This window comes from Odocoileus virginianus, chromosome 7 (assembly GCF_023699985.2).
Source record: "Odocoileus virginianus isolate 20LAN1187 ecotype Illinois chromosome 7, Ovbor_1.2, whole genome shotgun sequence".
Classification (NCBI taxonomy): domain Eukaryota; kingdom Metazoa; phylum Chordata; class Mammalia; order Artiodactyla; family Cervidae; genus Odocoileus; species Odocoileus virginianus.
Window position 1 is genome coordinate 43,073,428 of NC_069680.1, and position 24,539 is coordinate 43,097,966.

Below are 24,539 nucleotides of genomic sequence, written 5' to 3' on the forward strand. Positions count from 1 at the left end.
TCTGCAGTTGGGATGAAATCAATCTTGCTGCATTTAGGTGGATTCACCCATTTTGCAATTACCCAATGAGGAAAATATGAAAACACGAAGGCTGTGCTTGCAAGCTCCTTCACCCAAGTGAAGCAGAGAGCCCTGCAGTGGAGGAACACGTAACTGTCAAAGCCACAATCTCTCACAATAATGCAGTCTTTGGCTATGCTTCCAGCCACAGTGAGGAACCACAGCTCAATGACTATGTTTAAGAGAGATGTCAGGGCTGAAACAACCCCTTGGGAATCCAGGATGCTTGGACTCACATGTGTGCCAGGGGGGTGTCAGAAAGAACTCACACTGCAGAAGCTGGAACTCTGGGATCATTAATGTAAGGTTTCTTTACAGTTAGGTGATGACTGGGCTGGACATATGAGTTCGAAGTAGAAAAAGCAGTTTTACATCCAAGTGATTTAGACCTGTATCTGTTTTGTGACTCCTCTCTACCTGCAGAAGAGAATGCAAACTTCTCAGCCCCCTCCCCCATGAAAAGCCCTTCATAACCTAATCTTCCCTCCATCCAAGCCTCCCCTCTTGCTGCTTCTCTCACTTTTGCCTCGCGTCCCATCTATATTCAAACTAAGGTTCTTCAAGCACATCCTTCTTTGTTGTGCTTCTGTGACTTTGAGCAAGTCATTCTGCTTGGTGATGTTGTATTGTTCCTCTCTTTTCTGCCTAGAAAATTGCTCATCCTTCAAGAACTAGCACAAATGTCACCTGCTCAGAGGTCTTCTTGCTCTGCCAGGCGTGGTAAGTGCCTTTTCAGCATGTTATTTGTATCTATTATGTTACTTTTTATTTTGCTCTATAATTATGTCCATGCCTGTCTCCCTTCTTCGATTGCATGCTCTGCAAAGTAGGGACTGTGATGCACGCATCTTTGTATCCAAGGCTGAAAATGGTGCCTAGCCCATAATAAATGTGCAATAAGTTCACTGAGTTTTTTAAAAAAGACAATATTGTACACATAGTTGATCAAATGAAGGTCTTCATATGGAACTGGCTACATAAAACCCCACGGAGCTGGCAGAAGCTCAAATGGATGAGCTATTGTATTTAGAAGCCTCTCAGTAATGACAAATATCTCTGAACTGCTGTCTGTGAATGTCTCCTATGTCATATGTTAAACTACAAAAACTTGCTGATTCTGTAGGTCAGAAATGGTAAAATACTGTCAATTTTTATATGATTTAACAGAATAGTTTCTTTTATATTGATTGTTAACTATGAACAGTCACACACAAAAGTCCCTTGGGTATGAGAATGAAATTAAAGATGAAAAGAAAGAGGGAGGCAGACAAGTAGGCTAATGGGTATTTCTACAAAATTATAGTTGACAAATAGCAAAAATATTCAGTGACACATGTGATAATGTACCTTCTCTCTTCCAAACCTATGCTGACAGCTAAAGCTTGTCCTTGGACTGTGAGACATCTACCAATAAAACGATATCATTGGTCTGGCCTACAGAGAGGCTGTATTTTAGGGTGACCTGTTTCAGTTGGCAGTTCAGCCTGTTTGGTAACTTAAAACCAATCTTATGAGATACTACAATAGATGTTCAAGTGAGCAAGACAAGAATTAAGATCTCAGAAACTCTAATCCTAGATGTGCAACTGACTTGAGAGAACTTAGACAAACTATGAACAATCAGGTTCTCCGCTGGGGCTTATTATGGATGTAAATGTACTGCTTTTCACGGAATCTCAGGTACCATCAATTGGAAGAGGCACCGATATTTTAGGTATATGAATGAGAAAGTAAAAAAATGGTGTTAGCATGAAATAAGATTTTGTTTTATACTTACTAGAGAAGTTCTTTTAGAATTATCTACATGTAGATCTTTTGCAAACATAAAAAGGGAATAAAAGAGGAATAGGTTGGTTAGCTTTTCCAGAAACTTCTTCATATTCAGAGCTGACTTTTGTGAAAAAACTCTCACTCAGGGTGTCAATGTCCATGCTCTTCCCCCCAATCTGTCCCCGGTGCTGCCTTGAGTGCTGGTGATGCAGCACTTCTCATAAGAGTAAATAGTCCACTAAATTGCCCCTGCTGGGGTTTTCCTCCAAGAGGCTGACACCTGTTCTTCAAGTTCTGACTGTGTACTTTCTCAGTGGGAAAGAAAAGTTTTTAAGTAATCAGCAAGACTCATATTCTTTTCTCAAATGGTCCTTCCCTAGTGGTTCAGACGGTGAAGAATCCGCCTGCAATGCGGGCAGACCAGGGTTCAATCCCTGGGTCCGGAAGATTCCCTGGAGGAGGAAATGGCAACACACTCCAGTATCCTTACCTGGAGAATCCCCATGGATAGTGAAGCCTTGTGGGTTACAGTCCATGGGGTCACAAAGAATTGGGTAAGACTGAGCAACCAACACATTTTATGCTGACGTCAATGGAAATGTTTGTTTACATGTTTATAGTGGTGGTCCCCCTGTTGGACCACTAAAAAAGACCAAGTTCACATGTGTGAAAACTTCATCCTACCTGAACCTTTGATGGCATCTTACAACTAAGGAAATACAGCAAATAGTAAATAGGGTAAGGGGCGCAGTATGGTGAAAACCCACTAGTTAGTAAAAACATAACAAGTCCAAAGATACTGAGTGGCAGGATCCTTTAAGTAGAGCCTTTTCAGGTAAGCAGCATCTCAGTATCAGAGTATCCAAGGTCTTCAGCATTGGTATTTTAAACTCTCCAATTTCCCAGTTCACCCAAATGAGCAGCCTCAGGTGAAACCAACGGAGACACACTGGTTATCACAGAATCGATTTGTTCATTTACAAAGGTAAATGTACCGATTCTAAAACTGAATCTGGTTGTCTTCCCAGACCATTCATCTTAGTAGGCAAATTTCCTCAACTGTGTCATAGATTATGGGGGTGACACATGTGCAGCACTGCCTGACAGACATCACTAATCAACTGTGGCATTTCTTCTCCACTGAGCCCAGAAGTGGCTTCAGCATCCTTCTCACTTCATTGCTTCAGGCAGCCACTGGACCAGCCAATTGGAAGTGGCACTCAAGAGGAATCCTATATATCAATCCTGGATTAGAAGATTATGGAGTAAACATGTAATTAGAAATAAGAGAATTAAATATTCTTTACTGTTTTTTTCCCCTCTTTTCCCATTAAGCCAGGAGAGTCTGATGCACTGTATTTGTCCAAAGCAGAGATACTTCAATGTCAAGAATGAGAGTCACATCAGGAGCGATGTCCTCTAATGCTGGAAGTTCAATTCCAATTCCTTCTAATAACCTTCCAGTAACCTCCTAGACCATTGCCCTTTCGTGGGTCACATCAGGGCTTTGACTGCCATGTGAAAATAAAATACAGATATTTTGACTACAAGATAGTTGTAGAAAACTAAACAACCATACTTCTATAAAACTGTGCATTACCAGTATCAGGGCTTGTAAGAAAACAGGTTGGCATAGCCAGCTCAGAACCTAACTACTGAAAGCACTAACAAAAACAATAAAGTGAAGTGGCCAGCAATATTAACATTCTCCCTGACTCTGAATCTTGGAACATTTATGCATCCTCAACTCTGGGGCTTATGTTTTCTCCTTTGAGATGTAGGTCCTGAAGGGAAGTTGCTTCTAAAAGAGACCAGTTTGACCAAAATTAAAAATCTCCAGGATATAGCCTTCTTCATTAGTCCATCATTTTAGCAAAGGGGAGATGTCTTTGTGATTTTTCCATCAGCACTCCCACTTTTGCTGAAAAGCATAAAGTAAAGTCACTCAGTCATGTCCGACTCTTTGCGACCCCATGGACTATAGCCTACCAGGCTGCTCTGTCCATGGGATTTTCCAGGCAAGAGTACTGGAGTGGGTTGCCATTTCCTTCTCCAGCATAATATAGTGCAAAATCCAGTGGTTCTTAAGGTCACTGTAGCTGCCACTATGGAACTAAAGGAAGATACTTCTGGAGATTTTCAGTTTTTTTCTTAAGGTTTTCCATATTTTCTGAGACTTTCTGTTTGCTTGTGAGAAAATGTACCCCAATCACTTGAAAACATCAACATGTGTGAAACCAACATGATTTCCCTGTGATGCTACTGATCTCCTATTTCTCAACTGCATTTGAAAGAATTTACATTATAAAACCCTCTGGAGTTATAAAGGGCTGTAGGTAATTTTATTGCTCTCTTATGTTACTTTACATTCCTAAGGGTCACTTTATTCAACTTGGGTATGCCTGAATTTTGACAGCAGATGGAGACTAAACCATTACCTGTGTTTTTGATACACACACTGTATCTTTTAATTGATTTTTAATCAATTTCGATGTGTGAGGGTGACTCCTTAAACTGTCCGTGGATTTCAAGAAAATCTTACTTCTAGTTGTATGCTAACTTGATTGGGGCAGACTCCCAAGCAATGATATCCTTGTGTTGGCATTTCCCCTGCCCATTGTGTGTGTGAGGGACTGACCACACTGGTAACAGGAATAGCGTGGAGGCCTGAGATGGTGCGGAGTTGGTTCATACACTTCCTCACTTCCTCTACTCTGCTGCCAGGGTCAACCTGAACCCCTGCCATGGTATATAAACAGCAGGAATTGAATATTTGGTTAACTTATTCTTTTATAGCCCCTATGCAATGCTCAAAGGTAGTGGTTCCCAAAAGTCAATCTATGGCAATAAGAGAAAAATAAGGAGAATTATGAACTTTTTCACAGAGCAAAATGTATTCTATTTCTAAATTGCTATGAGGTTTTATCTTTACTACATATTTTGGGGGAAGGGTTATTATTTTCATTAAGTTCTTATAGCTATGTTTTGCTTTTTAAATTCTTAACTGCAGAATAAAAAGATAGCAGTATTATACTGGTTCCCAAAATACTCAGAAGAATTTTACTGGTCCATGAAATAAACACACTTGGAGCCAATGCTCTGGGGCGAGGTGCTTGATGTGGCTCAGAGCAGAGTCTCTGTCAGCCTGAGGAATGTTTCCCATAAAAGGGGTGTTGGGGGGCAGCAAAGGTCAGCTTCACAAAACCATCAATAATCTCAAGTAACACTGCACAACCTTAGTTTGGACTTGGTGAGTGGATGAGTAATTTTAACAGATGGAATAAAACCTTGTGTAAAACTTATTTCCCAGAAACTTGCACAACCTCCCTATGATACAAATATTAATCAGGACAGACCTAGAATTTGGGTAAAACACTGTTTGTTTGTTTATATTCAGTGAAATGTTCGGGGAGTAACCATAAAAGGTGTGGAGCAAAGTAGGAACTGGAGGAGGAAGATTTAAATAAATGTGGAATAAATACCTACCTTCAAATTGCAAGCACCTAGAAGGTAAATGTGGTTTGTATTGATTCTCTGTTTACATCTCTCCATTCTTACCATATTCCCAAGGCATTGATTATAAACATTTATCATATGCCTGTTTACAAAAACAGAGAGAAATGTAAATAAATGAAGGCGAGACCATAACTTACACTGATGTCAATGGAAATGCTTGTTTACATATTTATAAATGGGAAGTTAGTCCAGGTACTCGGAAAAAAGATGAGATTTCAGTGTTATGCCAATAGTGAAAAATAATATTGACCCCCTAAGTAATTTTCTGTGATACAGGAAAGGGACATCTGAGAAATGAAAATTGAATACAGACTTCATTTTAACAGTACAGAATGTTTTCTATTGGCCAAATTAAAAATGTAATATGTTTATCCTTTCCTCTCTCTCTCTTTTTGAAAGTTCCTCTGGGGTTTGATAAAAAGGCAGTAAAATGTTGATTCCTCCTGATTCCTCTACACTTAACTCACCAAATTACAATTTGGCAAGAGATATTTGAAGTTTAAAAAGTCTTCTGAGTCCTCAGAAATAGAAAGCTATGGGGACTGTGTTTTATTCATTTTTGTATTTCCAGCATCTCCATTGACATCTTCTTTGTACATGGGTGGTGTTGAATTCTTTGTACATGGGTGGTGTTGAATTCATAACTGCTCAAAGGCTGTATGCACAGGGGCCAAAAAAAACTAATTCAAATTTTGAAAGATTTAAATTCTCAGTGTTCAGGTGGTCTTTTAAATACAGTGGAGATTTTTCCTTTATGAAAATAATTTCCCTTGGTTTCTTAGTCTCTGAGTTTTTCTTTACATTCTGTGTCATCGCACCTCCCCATTCTAACGCTGTCCTTGAGCAAGTTCATTGCCCAGGAAACAAGTATTCTGATGTCTGTAATCCTTGTGCTAACACTTAGGTTGAAATTCCCAGAAAGCTGAATTCTCTACCACTAGGTCACTTTTTGCAGAGTCCAGGCAAAGGCACTAGGAACATGTTTGAATCTGTCTGAATTTTAAATAGGTAGCAAAGGTGGTTTCTTACCCAGATAAAAACCCTCATCTCATAAAATGCCATTGCATAAAGAATACTTTGAAAGGGATGTAAAATGGAACTAGCTGAGTGTGTATGTGTGAATGTCTATGTGTGTGTATAATGGGATATATAGATGTTTGCCTTTATTTAAAAAGATGGAGACCACAGTGACCAATCCACACTATTATCATAGTTTATAGCTAAACTGCAGTGAGCCTGCACAGACATAAAGTCTAAATAACCCTTTAAATAATTGTTTCCCTCATGAGTTGGTAAATACATTCTTAAAAGCTACAGATGTCACAGAGGGAAAAAAAGCTACATTTTTTTCTGGATGACCTAGCCAATTTACATCTAATTTTTTTTTTTAATCTTTTAAAAATTCTTTCTTAGGAGAATCAGCTCTCCATGTGCAGATTTTTTGTGGTGCAGCCAGATATCACACACATATGGGATATATCTGTTATATTCTTAAGAAAAGTGTTGATAAGAATTATTTCTAACCATATACTGCATAGTATGGAAGATAAGTGATACTTAGAACAGGGAAAATGATGATAAATTCAGGGTGCTGATATACCATTTAATCTATTTTTATATGCCTTTCCTTAAAAAAATATTGTACATCTTTTGGTCACTGGTGTTTCAGGCTCTTAGAGATCTATATTATATTATGCTATAGTACTTAATATTCATAAAGAGCTTTATCAACATGGTGATTTCCTGCAGAGATGATACATTTTTAATTGGTTCTTATGTGTTATGTGCATCATCTCATCTTGCCTCTGTTCTACTCATCTCTCCAGTGTTCTATTATATTTAATGGTGATTTCATAAACCCGATTCTTTGTTGTGCTTTAGGGAAAGTCATGCTTGCATTTTGGGATTCTGGCTACAGAGCTCTGTATCTGGTACACAGAGAGCTGCTGTAAAATTACTATTGGTTGGAATACTCTAGGTGTGAAGAAACTGATGTGGTTTGGTCAATTCTCAGTGGAGCTTTTCTCTTTATTGGTATTTGTCTATTCTGTTTTAATAAACCATTGGGTAGATGCAGGCAGAATGTGCCACAAATCAATTATATGATCCATGCAGCAGCTTTAGTGCACTCAAACTGCAAAGGACATACTTTGCTGAAATTGTATATTCAATTGCTGAAGTCTACATTGAATCCTTTCAGATCTATTCTGACTTTTAAAGTCCTGAAAACACTGGAGCAGTCTATTTTGATGAGGACTTGTTCAGAACAAGCACACAATAAAGAATGAGATACTGTTTTCTCTACTACTGTGGCAGTAATAATAGACAAAACAACAGTCGTGGTACATTTCCCTTTAGAGTTTTTAATTTAATAGAAAATTATTCTGTCCTTCAGCAAGTTTTAGTACATTCATTCATTAGCTCTTCAAATATCTGCTGTGTTTACAGTTGTTGCTGAGCACCACTGTGTAAGGTGTGAGGATAGACAAACCAGTTCCTAAGTTACAAGGTGATTTAATGGACTTGAATCCTTTTGTTCTCATCTAAATAGAAATGCTGCATCACTCTCTCTCAAATGATCCCATTGCTTGGCTTCCTAGGATGCAGAGGGCCCAGATGCTTTTGATTTTGAGGTGAGAAACTTAAAATCATCTTTCCTATTCAACTGAACCTAATCATCACTTCTCCTCCATTTAAATTAATAACTGCTTAATTTCCAACTAATTCAAATTCAATCCTCCATCCCTTCTCCCATCCTCTTCTCCTTCTTTTTCTTGAAAACCCAGAAGTATGACCATTATTTCTCTCTGGTTCTCATTCATGCTGAATAAATCCAACTGCCTTTTGTTTGGGTTGAGCAATTATGGGGAAAAGATTGCAGCCATTTTGACATTTGCATCTAGAAAATAACCTTCTTTCTACTTTTAATATGGTGAAAATAAAAGGTTCAACGCTTGTGCTCCCAAGACTATAGTTGAGGATAAAGAAACAAGTGGATATTAAAACCAACTGAATTGAGGTATAATTTACAATACAGTAAAATTCACCCTTTTTATGTGTACTGTTTTATAAGTTGTGACAATATACCGAGTTGTGTAACTACCTCTATAAAACATTACAGAGAATGTTCTCATCAGTCTCCACCTAATTCCCCTGTGCCTCTCTGTAGTTAACACCATTCGGCCAATCACAGCCCCTGGCAACAGTGTTCTGTTCCTACAGCTTTGTCTGTTCCAGAAAGTCATACAAATATTTAGAATAATACAGTATGTGGCCTTTGATTCTGACTTTTTTCACTTAGATAATAGTCTGAGACTCACTCATGCTGTTGCAGATATTAGCAGTTTGTTGCATGTTATTACAGAGTAGTTTTGCATTTATGGATGTGCAACAGTTTGCCCATTTACCAGGTGATGGATATTTGGGGTGTTTCCAGTTTGGGACTATTATTAATAAAGTTTCTATAAATATTTGTTTATATATGTTTTGATGTAGATTTATGACTTTATTTCTCTTGGGTAAATCCCGAAAAGTGGAGTTTCTGAGTCATATGGTAGGTGTATATTTAACTTTGTAAGGAACAGTGAAACTGTTTTCCTAAGGGGCTATGCCATGCCGCACTCCATGGTGATATGTGAGAATCGCCACATCTGTGCCAGTATTTGGTATCTTCAGAGTTTTTGATATGAGGCATTCTAGTAGGTGTGTCAGGGTATCTCACTGTCATTTTACTTTGCATATCTCCAAGGACCAGTGATGTTCAGTATATTTTTGTGTGCTCGCTTGTCTTCCATATCTCTTCCTTGTTTTGTGGGTTTAAAATATATAACAAGAAATTTAGCATTAGTAATAGCTGCTGGCAAACGTTAACCTGTTTTCTTTCTCTATGAATTTGCCTCTTCTGGATATTTCACATATATGGAATCATTCAAGAAGAGACCTTCATGTCTGGTTTCTTTCACTCAGTCTAATATTTTCATGGTTCATCCATGCTGAAGCACGTACCAACTTCACTGTTTTTCACAGCTGAATGATATTCCTTCTTATGGGTATACCACACTTTGTTTTTTCATTCATCAGTTTCTGGACATTTGGGTTATTTCTACCTTTGGGTATTCTGAATAATGCTGCTGTGAACTTTGTGTACACAGTTTTATTTGAATGCATGCTCTCAATTCTTTGGGGGTATATATCTAGGATTGGAATAGCTTGATCAAATTATAATTTTACATTTATTTTATTGAGGAACTGCTAAACTGTTTTACACAGTGGCTAAACCATTTTATATTCCCATCAGCAAGGTACAAGTACTCCACTTTCTCTACATCTTCACCAAAACTTAGTTTTCTTTCTTTTTTAAAAAAAATATAGCCATCATAGTGGATGTGAAATGGTATCTCATTTGGTTTTAATTTGCATTTCCCTAGCTCAGCAGTAAAGAACCTGCCTGCCAAGGCAGGAGACGCAAGTTTGATCCCTGAGTCAAGAAGATCCCCTGGAGAAGGAAATGGCAACTCACTTCAGTACTCTTGCCTGGAAAATCCCATGGATAGAGCAGCCTGGTAGACTCCAGTCCATGGGGTTGCAAGAGCTGAACATGATTTAGTGACTAAACAACAAGAACAACAATTACTAAGGACATGGGATGTCTTTTGATATGCTCATTGGCCATATATATTTTTTGGGGTGAGAAATGTCTATTCAAGTCCTTTGCCCACTTTCAATTGGACTGTTTGACTTTTTGTTGTTAAGTTACTGAGTTCTTTATATATTCTGGATAGTAGACATTTCTCAGATAAGTGATTCACAAATATTTTCTCCTATTCTATGGACTGTCTTTTCACTTCCTTGCTAATCCTTCTATGCACACACAGTTTGAATTTTGATGAAGTCCAAATTTACTACTTGTTTTTCTTATTACTTATGATTTTGGTGCTATATCTAAGAAATCACTTTAGATACAGCCATAAAGATTTACCACTAATTCTATGCACACACAGTTTGAATTTTGATAAAGTCCAAATTTTCTACTTGTTTTTCTTATTACTTATGATTTTGGTGTTATATCTAAGAAATCACTGCCAAATACAAAGTCATAAAGATTTACCCCTATGTTTTCTTCTAAGACTTTATGATTTTAGCTTGTATAATTATGTTTTCAATCCATATTAGGTGGACTTTGCATGTGGTGTGAGGTAAGGATATAACTTCATTCTTTCATATATTGATATCCTGTTGTTCCAGCACAATATGTTGAAGAGATAATTCATTTCCCATTGAATGTTTTTGGGAATATTGTCAGAAATCAGCTCATTATAGGTATAGCATTTTTCGGCTCTCAATTCTCTTCCATTGATTTATATGTCTATGCTTGTTACAATACTTTATGGTAGCTTTGTATAACAGCAAGTTTGGAAATCAGAAAGCGTGAGTCCTCCAGCTTTATTCTTTTTCAAGACTGTCTTGGCTATTTGGGGTCCCTTGCAACTCTGTATGAATTTTTGGATTAGCTTTTCCATTTCTGCAAAGGCCACTGGGATTTTGATAGTGGCTTAGTCGCTAAGTTGTATCCAACTCTTGCGACCCCATGGATGGTAGCCCGCTAGGCTCCTCTGTCCATGGGATTTTCCAGGCAAGAATACTGGGGTGGGTAGTCATTTACTTTTCCAGGGATTTTGATAGAGACTGTAATAAATTTGTAGATCACTCTGGGGAATATTGCTATTTAAAAATACTGGGTTTTATGATTTATGAACTTGGGATGGTTTTTATTTATTTAAGTCTACTTTAATTTCTTTCAACAATGCTTTGTGGTTTTCACTGCAGAACTCTTATGCCTCCATGGTTAAATTCACACCTCTTCTTCAATGAAGTACCCTTTCAAATATTTTGCCCAGCTTTAAATAACAGGGCCATTTGTTTTCTTATTTCTGACTTGTGAGAATTCTTTATATATTCTGGATACCAATCTCTTATCAGATACATGTTTTTGCAAACATTTTCTCCAAGTCTGTAGCATGTTCTGTCATTTCCTTAACAGTACCTTTCAAAGCATTTTAAATTTTGATCAAGCATCACTTATCAATTTATTCTTCACGGTTTGTGCTTTGTGTATCCTAAGAAATGTTTGCCAAACTAAAGATCTAAAGATTTTCTCCTATGTTTTTATCTAGAAGTTTCATAGTTTGATGTTTTATAATGTTTTATATAGGTCTATGATCTATTTTTAGTTAATTTTTGTATACAGTGTGAACCTTGAACTTTTCTACCTAAAGGGACATGTTCAATTTCTATATTTCTGTTCACTCATTGCATCGTGTTAGGCAAAACTATCAATTTGAACTTTAGTTTCCTCATTTAAACAAAGATAGAAATATTTACTTCCTGATCTGTCAGAATTGTTGTGAGGAGCAAATGGAAACAAGCATAAAATTACTTTCTAAACTCAGAGTATAAATGTTAACTATTATTATTTCTAACATCAGCCAACAGAATGATGGCATAAGAATGTATCATAATTGGAAGAAAGCCAGATTTAAATTACCAGTAGTAGAGAGAGTGTTTAAAAACACTAACTTTTAGGCTGTCTTCATTTTTTTTTTTCATTCTTCTTCTATATTCTGCAGTAGTGATTTCCACCATTCTGTCTTCCAGGTCACTTATCCATTCTTCTGCCTCAGTTATTCTGCTATTAATTCCTTCTAGTGCACTGCTCATCTCTGGTTGTTTGTTCTTTAGTTTTTCTAGGTCTTTGGGAAATATTTCTTGCATCTGTTCCATTCTTCTTCCAAGATCCTGGATCATCTTCACTATAATTATTCCAAATTATTTTTCTGGAAGATTACCTATCTTCACTTCACTTAGTTGTTTTTCTGGGGTTTTATCTTGTCTCTTCATCTGGGACATGACTCTCTGCTTTTTCATTCTGATTAACTTTCCGTGATGTGGTTTTCATTCTAGCTGCTGTGAGACTGCGGTTCTTCTTGCTTCTTCTGGCTGCCCTAAAAAACACTAACTTTTAAGTAGACCTGTGTTTGAATTTCATTTTTGCCACTTCCTAGTGGAAGAACGTCACAAAGAGCTCTGTGCTCTCAACTTCTTAACTTTCTGACCTTTGCAATTGGGAAGGAGTAAAAACCTCCATGGGGTGGAGATGAAGTGAGTTACACAGAGAGTAGAGGATTGATAAATGGCATTTGAGAAAGAGAGGGAGAGAATGAGTATGCACGTACACTAATAAAATGATGATGCAAACTGTCATAGTTTATATGAATGCTATAACAGTTTATGGCAGTTCAGTTCAGTTCAGTTTAGTCGCTGAGTTGTGTATGACTCTTGGTGACGCCATGGACTGCGGCACGCCAGGCCTCTCTGTCCATCACCAACTTCTGGAGTTTACTCAGAATCATGTCCATTGAGTCAGTGATGCCATCCAACTATCTCATCCTCTATCATCCCCTTCTCCTCCCGCCTTCAATCTTTCCCAGCATCAGGGTCTTTTCCAATGAGTCAGTTCTTCACATCAGGTGGCCAAAGTATTGGTTTCAGCTTCAACATCAGTTCTTCCATTGAATATTCAGGACTGATTTCCTTTAGGATGGACTGATTGGATCTCCTTGTTGTCAAAGGGACTCTCAAGAGTCTTCTCCAACACCACAGTTCAAAAGCATCAATTCTTTGGTGCTCAGCTTTCTTTATAGTCCAACTCTCACATCCATACCTGACTATTGGAAAAACCATAGCTTTGATTTGATGGACCTTTGTTGGCAAAGTAATATCTCTGCTTTTTAATATGTTGTCTGGGTTGGTCATAACTTTTCTTCCAAGGAGCAAGTGTCTTTTAATTTCATGCCTGCAGTCACCATCTGCAGTGATTTTGGAGCCCCCCCAAAATAAAGTCTGTAACTGTTTCCACTGTTTCCCCATCTATTTGCCATGAAGTGATGGGACCAGATGCCATGATCTTAGTTTTCTGAATGTTGAGTTTTAAGCCAACTTTTTCACTCTCCTCTTTCACATTCATCAAGAGGCTCTTTAGTTCTTCACTTTCTGCCATAAGGGTGGTGTCATCTGCATATCTGAGGTTACCGATATTTCTCCTGGCAATCTTGATTCCAGCTTGTGCTTCATCCAGCCCAGCATTGCTCATGATGTACTCTGCATATAAGTTAAATAAGCAGGGTGACAATACACAGCTTTAATGTACTTCTTTCCCTATTTGGAACCACTCTGCTGTTCCATGTCCAGTTCTAACTGTTGCTTCCTGACCTGTATACAGATCTCTCAAGAGGCATGTCAGGTGGTCTGGTATTCCTATCTCTTTACGGCAAGATCAACGTAAAAAGCAAGAATGTATCCTGTACTCTCTTGGAACTGGGAAAGTGTACACATTGTTAGAACATCATTCCAACATCACTTCCTTTGCCTCTCTGGCTTCATCTTGTAGGATTTAGCTCAGGTGACATTTTCTTCTAAGAAGGTATTTATTACCATTTTCTCTTCAAATCTGCTCTGTGTTCACACAATACATTGTTTATCCTTTGCTTAGAAGAAAATGCACCATATAATGATTATCTGCTTATTGGTCAGCCTTGCTGATTATATGGGAAAGTCCTTGAATGAATGGAGCTGTCTTTGAGTCTATAGAATCCAGTATAATGTCTGGCATACAGTAGAAACCAATTGCTGACGTTGTTGAAAGTCACTCAATCGTGTCCAACTCTTTGTGACCCCATGAACTGTATAGTCCACGGAATTCTCCAGGTCAGAATACTGGAGTGGGTAGCCTTTCCCTTCTCCAGGGGATCTTCCCAACCCAGGGATCGAACCTAGGTTTCCTGCATTGCAGGCAGATTCTTTACCAGCTGAGTCACAAGGGAAGCCCAAGAAACTCAATAAATGTCAGCTAAATGAAAAGCTGAATTATATATTACTAATTTCTAATGTGGGTATAAATAGTTTTTGTCAACTGAACTTTTTAGTTCAGCTTGTTGGTTCAGAGCATAGTACTGAGGTCTACTATGCACAGACCAAGTAGACTTCCCTTTATGGAACAGAGCCATATATAATAACATCCATCATTCAGTTTTTAGTAGTAATACTGGGTGCAGATGAATATATATTGCATTTGTCCAAGAAAAATGATACAGATTCATTTTTAAAGTTTCCTATAAAGTAATGCTGTTCAAAATAATTAGTTTTTCTGAAAAAGTGTGATGCTGACTACATGGCAGAGTAAGTTCCTGCCATGAGTATTTGAAAAAAGTGATTTAATTAAACTTACATGTGTTAAAACATTTAATAGCTCATATAATGTGAGATTTTATGAAAAGGGGAAATATCTGCTCATATAAACGTCAATGAAACTGTGACTGAACATCCCTAATTCAATGATCAGAATTTCTCAGCTGATGATCTCATACGTAGCTTCCTCATAATAAAGTGAAGCAATGGGTTAGTTCTGTACCAGTGAGAAAGAGGTGAGAGATTACTCAGTGGAATGCTTAGGACTGACACCTGTTAAGATTTCCTGCTCTTGGCAGACTAGATCAGGCCATAGCCTACCAATCCCAAAGGGTCTGTTTCAGCTCTCCATGTCTTACCATAAACTTATGGAACAGAAGCAAGGGTACTCTTGAGGCCATAACCTCACGCCAGGAAATTTTAACTCATGGTGTAAATTGTGTTAAATTACCAGACACTGGACAGCATGTAAGTTAGTTTAGGAATGAATGGCAGGAAACTGAAAAACCTATAAGCTGGAAAAAACTGAGAAGAAATTCCTTGTGTCCACAGGGATTCATCACTTTTATATGACCTTGTTCTGATAGTCCCTATGGTATGACTTAGCATCATCGCCCTTGGAGTTGAGTCAGTCCTGAAATATCCTTGTCCAGAAATATGTGTGTGTGTAAAAAGAGAGGAGAGAAAAGACAGAGACTCTGAAAAGACAAGAGAGTGAGTAACAAAACACACGAAGTGCGGCAGCATGCCACACCAGAAAAGAGCGAGGGACACACAGAGCTCATCTACTGAGAAACACCATAGAGTCACCTTCACCCATCTCCTGTCTTCCTCTTCCTGTTGCTATTTTTATTTAGCAATAATGGAGAACTTGCCTTGTACTAGTGTTACAGTAAATGTTTTCTACCGTGTTCTCTCCTTCCATTCTGACCACTATGAGGGGTCATTCTCTTCCTATGAGGGAGGTTCAGTTGTACCATTTACAGATGGGCTTAGAGTTATAGTCTAGCTTACTCAAAGGCACAGGGAGAGCTGAGGTTCGAACCGAAGTCTATCTGACTCCAAAGCCCAAAGTCATAATCACCCCACGTTAAATAAATTATCCAACAACACACCTAATGTACTTTAACTGATAAACACAATTGCCTTTTGTCTTTCAAAGCACTTATCCTAGAAGGTCATATGATTAAATCTGTAGTGATGCACTGACCAACATCTTTTAGGGTAGGAGCTTTTAGAATCAGCTTACTGGACACATTAACACAGATAAACACAAGCAGTTATATCTCTTTAGTTATATAAAAATATTTAAGAAAATCATCAAGGTTGCCCATCTACTTTACTAAAAAGATATATGTCCAAATGACTTGAGTTGTTTCTGAAACATTAAATTCAAGCTCACCTTTCAAAGACCTGATTGAACTGAGTACATGCTGAAGAATAAGTGTCAGGATTTTAAGGAGATGCCCAATCTGGCTGCAATAAGGGTGTGGCTTAATAGGGTGACTGACTATGTTGAAAGGGACACTCATTTGAATTTATAGTCTTGGTATATTCATACAATCAATCAGTCACTGCTTTTCAATTTCACCCTACCAAAGAGAAGACAGTGAGGAGGATATGATAGAAAATGCGAGAAAAAAAAAAAAGAGGAACTATCAAAATCTACCTGACCTTCCAACACTGAAATAAGACACAGCTACTGGTCAGAAATGAATCTCATAAGGGAATAATGTAAATATGTGGGTGATTTCAGGCTCTGCTGTGTATACACACCCCGCCACCCTGTCCCACCAAACACAAACCTCTTAAGAAAAATTCTGGCCTTAAGTTGTCACCTATTTTCTCTTTTATTCCTTCCAACTCCTGAGCAGTACTATGCCAACGAAGGTAATCAACTGGGGAAGACCTGAGGAAGCCAAATGGGGAATTTGCATTGAAAAGTTCTTAGATTTTCCTATCTGGCGGGGGGTGGGGGGGGTGGGCAGGGAACATCGAGTCAAAAATGAGGAATGTGAGTGGAAGCTGAAGAAAGGAAAGAAAAAAGAAAAGCCCACATGGCTGATAATTGGAAAACTCTGTGGAAAACTAGAATTAAGGTGCAAAAATTTTGAGGGAGCTTGTAGAAGTGGGATATATAAGGAATGAGAAGAGAAACTTCAAAACGTACTGCTAAGGATAATGAATTTTGGATATCTTTAAAGATCTATAAAAGACACTAGTAAAGATAAGAATTACTTTACATTCCCTTAGGTTGCTGAATTTTGTGTCTTTGACCACAACACAAGACTGAGCTATGAGGGATTCTTGATTTATTTGGGTTATAGGAGAATAACATTTACAGCAGGTGTTCTTAATGCTGGATTCGTGGGAGGCATTTTAGGTTGCTTGTAAATCTTCATAATTAGATGCAATTTTGTGTTTATGTGTACATGTATATTTTGAAGGCTGTACATCTTGATATTCATGGCTTTGATGAGGTTCCTAAAGAGTTCATGATCCTTCTTAAAGAATATAAAAGGGCTCACATTGAGCAGAGAGAAAGTACAGCCTCAGGGCAAAAGACCAAGTGAAGAAATGCAACTACAGAAGAGAACAATTCTAATTTTACAGCAAGAGTTTAACAGGCTAGTCCAAATCATTTATTTTTGCCAAAGATACCAAAGCATTCATTTACCACCTGACTCTCCTTTTTCCCTACCCTTAAATTTCTCTCTTGATCCCCATGGTGTTTGAAATGCATTCAGTGATTATTTTATTTATTTTTTATAAAAGAGTAATCCATGAATGTGCTACATGACAAAAAAGGCACTGAAATATTTAGAAACTACAGAAATATGGGGGAAAGTTAGAGTTAAACTCACAAGCAAATCATATTTTTATAGTAAATGTATAAAACTAGAGTAGTTTGGGAAAGACATCATGACAGACTCTGAAACAAAGGGAAGCACAGCGAATAATAGTGGTGAGAGGATTAGGGTTATCAAACTGATTAAGTGTCCCCTGTCAATGTACATGGAAGTTGTTTTCAGTTATTACTCTTCTGCTGAGAGGATTAATATATCATACTTGTTACAGAAATCTTAATTCAATGTATCATAGCTTAGGCATCAAGGTATATTAACTGGATAAGCATTTAAATGATGGAAGGCAAATAGCTGCAAAGGGGAGGAACTGAGAATCACAAAAAATCTGCCATTGCTTTGCTGTGTTTGTCTGAACCACCTACTCATGTGTTTTATTCAAACCCCAAATGGGAGGCACAGAGCAGCCCCGCAAGTCTTTCAAACACACCTTCTTTCTTCATCTGCCTCCTTCCTTAATAGCAGCACTCGCTAGAAAGCAGTGCTATCCTACTCAAGGCAAAAAATTTGATTTAGCGTCTTAGGAGAAGGCTTTCAGCAAAGATTAGTCTCTAGGATTCCATGGACAGAGTATTAGATGTGACCTAGGCATTTGTTATATGCTCATGGAATAAACGAGTAAACAAATGAATAAATGAACAACCATCTTTCACTACCCTGCCCGCCCCCCTCTCCTTCCCCCCAGCCCTGCCACTGTGGATATAAGACATTAGAGGCAGAAGAAGGCTTGGAGAGCCACATCAAGGAAACATAAAATGGACTCTACACAAAATACTCCCTTACCTCTTTCAGAAAGCAGTCACTTCCAGAAAGTGGCTTGAGCCTTAAAGGGCTGGTGCTCTCCCCAGAGGTTTTATTAGAGGGGCAGGCAATACTGCCTCATAAAGGAATCTACTAAAGAATTCTGGGGGAAGGAAGGTTATGACAGGCAGAAGTACGGCTCCTCTCTTGTGGCTCAGCTGGTAAAGAATGCACCTGCCATGCAGGAGACCTGGGTTTGATCCCTTGGCTGGGAAGATCTCCTGGAGAAGGGAAAGGCTACCCACTCCAGTATTCTGACCTGGAGAATTCCATGGACTGTATAGTCCATGGTGTTGCAAAGAGTCGGACGGGACTGAGCAACTTTCACTTCACTTCACTTGCTATGTAAAATATCTAGTTTCAAATTATATCAAGATTATTTCCGTGTTTTCTTTTTCAGACCAACCTAAGATTAAGTAAAATATCATTTAAAGACATTGGCTATTGAGATTTGAAAAAGTTGTTTTAAAAGGAAGAAGTCTTCTAAAGTGACCATGATGTGTTTAAGTAAATATTTTCCTGAAAGGTTCACTGTATAATTTAACTTGAGAGATATGGGTAAACACATAGAACTGCTGCAATATTTTAGGAAGGAATTTACCATTTCCTCTGATTTTGGAAAGTCCTTTAAAATATATAAAATCTGTTGTGATTTCTCCCAACCACTTTTTCTAAAGGGTTCACAGCTCTAGTAACAAATAGTGCTGATAAATCAGGTAATCAATGTGCTAGGAAATCTTAAGAAAAAATAGACAAGTCACTGCTTCCTTTTCCCTCTGCTCCACTGTCCCCAAACCACTTCACAACTGAGTTTACACATCAATACTTTTTCTATGAATACTCAGAAACTTCTGTTGGAATATACAGAGGATTTTCAGGAAAGTCAGCATTTACTGAGTGTAAGGAGTTTTTTCAGTTTGAACTAGTAGACTGATCAGCAGGTTTACCTAATCCTGAAAAAACAGCTCAACTAGCTGATCTATTCATTTTTCATTCATCACTTATACCTGATCTATTCAGGTATTCATTCTCTCTCCCGAACATCTCTACCGGCAGCAGTCAAAACCAAAGTGGGAACTTAATAAAAATGAAAATTGTGGTAGCAAAATATACTTACAAGGTTAATTTGACATATTGCAAAAAATTTGGGAGGTTATAGTGGTTTCTATATAACCACAGTACTGATTTAGAAAAACCTCAGAGAAACAGCTGCATTTTGATATATAACCTGCCTTGCCTGCATAAGAAACCCCAGATTTTCAGGTTATATAAGTCTAGATGCTAGAATTTGAACATAGCATTGGGGAAAATTATATGTGTCTCTTACTGAGAAATAACAGGATAATACAAACTTGCATGTAAACTTCTCTATTAGACAAATGCATATTTGCTCCCAAGATCACATGTTAATTTCTTTTACTAGAGAGTGGCAAAAGATGAGAAAAAGTAGAGTCAGATCTGATTAAGAAAACTGTGCTCATACCACTGGGTTCTCTGATTACCTGTGAATGTCTCCATTTCTGGCATTTGGTAGCAACTGGCTGAGGCAAACCAGGCAAAATGTTTTCCAGCTGCTGGAAGAGTAACTCCTGCACATCCTCAATGCTGTGTTCCAAGTGTGTAACTCCAAATGGGACAGTGGTGTGAATCACAAGGGAAGGTCCGATTTCTGATGACTCTAGTAGAAGAGGAACATAAAGATGTATCTTGAAGGGAGTAACATGGAAGTGTCTCTCAGCCTTTCAATCCAGATTTAAGAATTGATCACAATAATCAGACAATAAATGAAGGGAAAACAGAATCTAAACTTTGAAGCATAAAATTAGGCTAGTTCTGAAACTCAAAATCAGGGTTTCACTGAAGAGGACGACAGATTCAAGACATAGTTTATTTTTTTAATTGGAGGATAATTGTTTCACAATGTTGTGTTGGTTTCAAGATGTATTTTAAAGAATAAATTTTCAGGTCTTGTTAAAGAACCTGAAGAAAGGCAAAAGGACCTAATATATACTTCCTTGGGTGTAATTAAATTTATTTGTATCCTTTTCATCCACTAAAACATAAGCTCATCAGGGCAAGAACCATTTCCTTTTTCTTTTTTTAAAAATTTTACTTATTTATTGGCTGTGCTGGGTCTTTGCTGCCGCACAGGCTTTCCTCTAGTGCTCTGAGCTGGGACTACCCTCTAGTTACGGTGTGCGGGCTTCTCACTGCAGCAGCTTCTCCTGTTGCACAGTGCTGGGCTCTAGGGTGCGTGGGCTCTAGGGTACATGGGCTTCAGTAGCTGCTCCACTGCATGTGGGATCAACCCAGATCAGGAATGGAATGGGTGTCTTCTGCATTGGCAGGTGGATTATTTACCACTGAGCCACCAGGGAAGCCCAGAAGCATTTCTTATATATAGTCTGAAAAGGTGTTAGTTGCTCATTTGTTTGCAATCCCATGGACTGTAGCCCACCAGGCTCCTCTGTCCATGGGACTTCCCAGGCAAGAATACTGGAGTGGGTTGCCATTTCCTTCTCCAGGGGATCTTCCTGACTGACCTGAGGCACCAGGGAAGCCCATACATAATCTTTACTCACTTTAAATTCTGAGAACAAAGTAGATGTTCATCTTTTTAATTTTATGTTAAATGGATTGCAAAATGCCTTGTTGAAATTATATAAATACCAGAGTAAAATGTCTTAAAAAAACCCAAGCTTCTTTCTAAAAACAAGCTTGACTTCATAATGTTCTTCATCTTTTAGGCAGCAGTAAAAATAATTTCTGCTTTATTCATTACATGGAGCTACTTCTCATTTTTGTCTACCATTGAATTTTTTTTTTGCTATATTTTCACAATGACAAACAATAAGTGCTTCATATCATTCACTCTTTGGTAGAATACAGGAAATCAAATAGTTTGACACTGAAAACAAAGTGACTGAGGCATCAGAGAATATAACCTTGGAAGGAATGTTAACCAGGATTTCCTGCTATTATTATTTGTTTAAATCATGCAGAAGGGAAAAGCTGAGAGAAAACAAAATAGATATGAAACACATGAAATAATAATATGAAAGTTGGTGCTCCCCCCTGCTGAAAGAAGAAAATACTAAAATATATAAATTATTGATGGGGGTTGGAAAGACTGATTCTGAAAATTCTTTCAATTGGAAGTATAAAGCTCTTTTTAGAATTGTTATAAAAGATAACAATCTCTTTGAGATAGGTTTGTAAAATATTTCATAGAAAAAGTAATTTTACACAGAGCAAGAAAATTTCTTGCTTTGTGTGCACTCAATCTCTTTACTTTGTGTGTTTCTATGTACAATGAGAATAAGTTAGTATCTACTATGTTGTTCTGTGGTCTGGATTAAATGACATAATGTGTATGAAGTGTTTAGCACTGTTTCTGGTACAGAAGAGGTGCTTAATAAATGTAAGTTATGGGAATAAAAGGAATTAGTTAGATATATCCAAGGGGAAAGTTTGCCTGATGTTGCTCAAATGAAGATGTGAGCTATTATTTTGTTGTTAAACCACTTCATTTTCCCATTACACCCTGGCTTATGAATTTTACAGCAAAATGGAAGAGAAGAGAGACCCAAAATGCTGTGAGCGCTATAAAGTGGCATGCTTCCAAACATTTCAAGATACATGAGACTGGGAGAGCTGACTTCAGAATCTGTGCTGTAAATGCAATGGTAAGAAGATTGTCCAGTTTCACCTCACACTGGCTGGAACAACTTGAAAGAGGAAAGAGGGGGACCCTCTCTTTGAACATGCAATGCTTAACCTTTTGGGGTCAACTTTACTGATATCACACAGGAGTGCAAAATCTCAAAATTCTTTCACTGGCTACAAAAAACGGTGAAAAACCTATTGCATATTGTCTCAGGGGGTGTTACCTATGTTTCAGTTTAATATATTCAAGAAGGCTTATACACAGAAAGGGAATGGCAATGACACCCGCCTTCCATGAGGTACCAAATCTTCCTAGAGACAGAGAAAGCTACTCGGTCAGCATTCGGAAGCAGGAGAATTGAGGTTTTGAGTTGACCTATCTATGGCAGGCTTCAAAGGGAGAGGAACTTGTGTGCATGAGGTTGCACTGACCCAGACATTTGTTCTAGCGGGGAGCTCATAAAATTGTTAAGGGTAGTGATGGTGCATTGCCAGGTTTCTCCCATTTACATTAGCCATCCACTCCAAGGAGAGCAATAAAAAAGGAAATTTAAGGCTAAAAATGAAACAGTTCTTGCATAACAATCAGAGAACAACCTGACTACTTGTTTTTATTGGACTCAGACAAAAATTTTTGAGAATTTCAATTAAAATTTGAATACCTGCAACCTCAGACAATGACTTTTAAGGAAGAGGCCCTCGTTCCCTAAATTCAAGAGTATTTTCAGAAGCCAAAGTGCAAAAACACAGTCAACCAGAGTTTAAACGTGACCAAGGCCTGGAACTCGAGTATCATAAAAAACCACAAATATGTTAATAGGATTCAGAGCGTAAATTCAACATAGTCATTATTCCTTGGTCACTGAGAAGGTAATGATGTTATCTTTTTCTTTTCTTTATTCAGTTTAACAAGCATACCACTTTGCTCTTGGCATTTTAAATGTAAAGTTCATAGTAAGTTGACAACTATTCCTGTATGTTGGGAGATCAATGACTTCAGTCAGAAGATAACTAGTTGAACCTTTTTGCATCCTTAATATCCTGGTGGTCTTGGACAAATTAATCTCTTAGGCTCCACTTTCTTCCATCAATTAGAAGGGAGTAATACTGCTTACCTTATAGGGTTGTCACGAGGATTAAATGGGTTTGGATACATAAAAGTCTTCTTCAAATACAAAGTGCTATGCAAACATAAGGCACCCCTAGAAAATATTTTTGTTTTGACCTCTGAGCTGTGGTAAGAACAGCATTAGAAAGGACAACAGAATTGACTTCTCTCAAAGTATTGACTAATTCTTATGTTAAACCCCCAGGAACAGTGGCAGACTATTCCTGGGTATAGGTACAGCAGTTTTTTGGTATTGTTTTACTGTGGTAAAATGTATATAATAAAAAATTTACTTTTTAAGCCTATCTTAAGTGTATAGTTCTCTGGCATTAAGTACATTTACATTGTTCTGTAAACATCACCACCATTGATCACTAGAACTTTTTTATCTTCCCAAATTGAAACTCCATAGGCATTGAACACTAATTCCTGACACCCCACTCCCCACTTGCCCCAGCCCCTGCCAAGTGAAAGTTGCTTAGTTGTGTCCAACTGTGCGACCCCATGGACTATACAGTTCATGGAATTCTCCAAATCTGAATACAGAAGTGGGTTAGCCTTTTCCTTCTCAGGGGAGCTTCCTAACCCAGGGGTTGAACCCAGGTCTGCCACATTGCAGGTAGATTCTTTACCAGCTGAGCCACAAGGCAAGCCCAAGAATACTGGAGTGGGTAGCCTATCCCTTCTGTAGTGGATCGTCCCGACCCAGGAATCAAACCAGGGTCTTCTGCATCGCAGGCAGATTCTTTACTAACTGAGCTATCAGGGAAGTCCAACCACCATTCTTTTTCTCTTCCTATGAATTTGACCAATCTAGGTACTTCACATAAGTGGAATTATACAATGTGTCCTTTTGCAAAAGGCTTATTTCACTTAACATGATGTCTTCAAGCTTCATCCATGTTGCAACAGGTATCAGAATTTCCTCCTTTTTTAAACCCACATAATATTCCATTGTGTGTATATACCATATTTGTTGATACCTTCACCTTTTGGATATTGTAATGCTGCTAGGAACATGGGTGTACAATTTACCTGTTTAAGTCTCTGCTCTCACTTCTTCTTGGGGATACACCCAGGAGTGAAACTGCTGATTCATATGATAATTGTATGTTTAGGTTATTGCTCAACCACCATATCATTTTCCATAGTGGCTGCACCATTTTTTCATTCCTACTAGCAATGCACAAAGGTACTAATTTCTCCACATCCTTGACAAACACTTAGTATTTTATTTTTTTTAAACAGTCATCCTAATAAGTGTGAAGTGGACACTACATTTCTTTTAGTCTACATTGTTGGGTGGGGAGTCAAGACACTGAAAACTGATAATAGTAAGAATAGCAGCATCATCACATACTTTAATATAACATTGAGATTGACAAGCCTCTCAGATGGTATAGATCCTATTTGCAATGCAGGTTCAATTCTGGGTAGGGAAGATCCCCTGGAGAAGGGATAGACTACCTACTCTAGTATTCTTGGGCACCCTGGTAGCTCAGATGGTAAAG

At 38.0% G+C, this 24,539-nt stretch overlaps 1 protein-coding gene and 1 long non-coding RNA gene across 5 annotated transcripts in view; one reads left to right on the plus strand and one right to left on the minus strand.

Annotated features, from left to right (window-relative positions):
• The window catches only part of RNLS (renalase, FAD dependent amine oxidase), a 262,683-nt gene that overhangs the window by 3,972 nt on the left and 234,172 nt on the right, over window positions 1-24,539 (minus strand). The window contains exons 6-8 of one of the 4 annotated variants that reach the window (XR_002311299.2): window positions 19,757-19,932; window positions 5,317-5,428; window positions 2,784-3,075 (exon numbers count right to left, since the gene is read on the minus strand). The exons of 1 other annotated variant lie outside the window; for it this stretch is intronic. Coding sequence is in view for 1 of the 3 variants with exons in the window: in XM_020879822.2 (XP_020735481.2) it covers window positions 19,757-19,932 (176 nt within the window). In the remaining 2 variants the exon portion in view is untranslated. Of the gene's footprint in view, window positions 1-2,783; window positions 3,076-5,316; window positions 5,429-19,756; window positions 19,933-24,539 lie in introns of those variants that run through there. 2 more of the 4 variants (XR_002311298.2, XM_020879822.2) reach the window with 2 other exon arrangements.
• Window positions 666-23,430, plus strand: LOC139036033 (uncharacterized). Its single transcript, XR_011488723.1, has 4 exons — window positions 666-780; window positions 2,211-2,384; window positions 5,228-5,340; window positions 21,819-23,430. It is a non-coding gene; the product is annotated as an uncharacterized lncRNA (long non-coding RNA).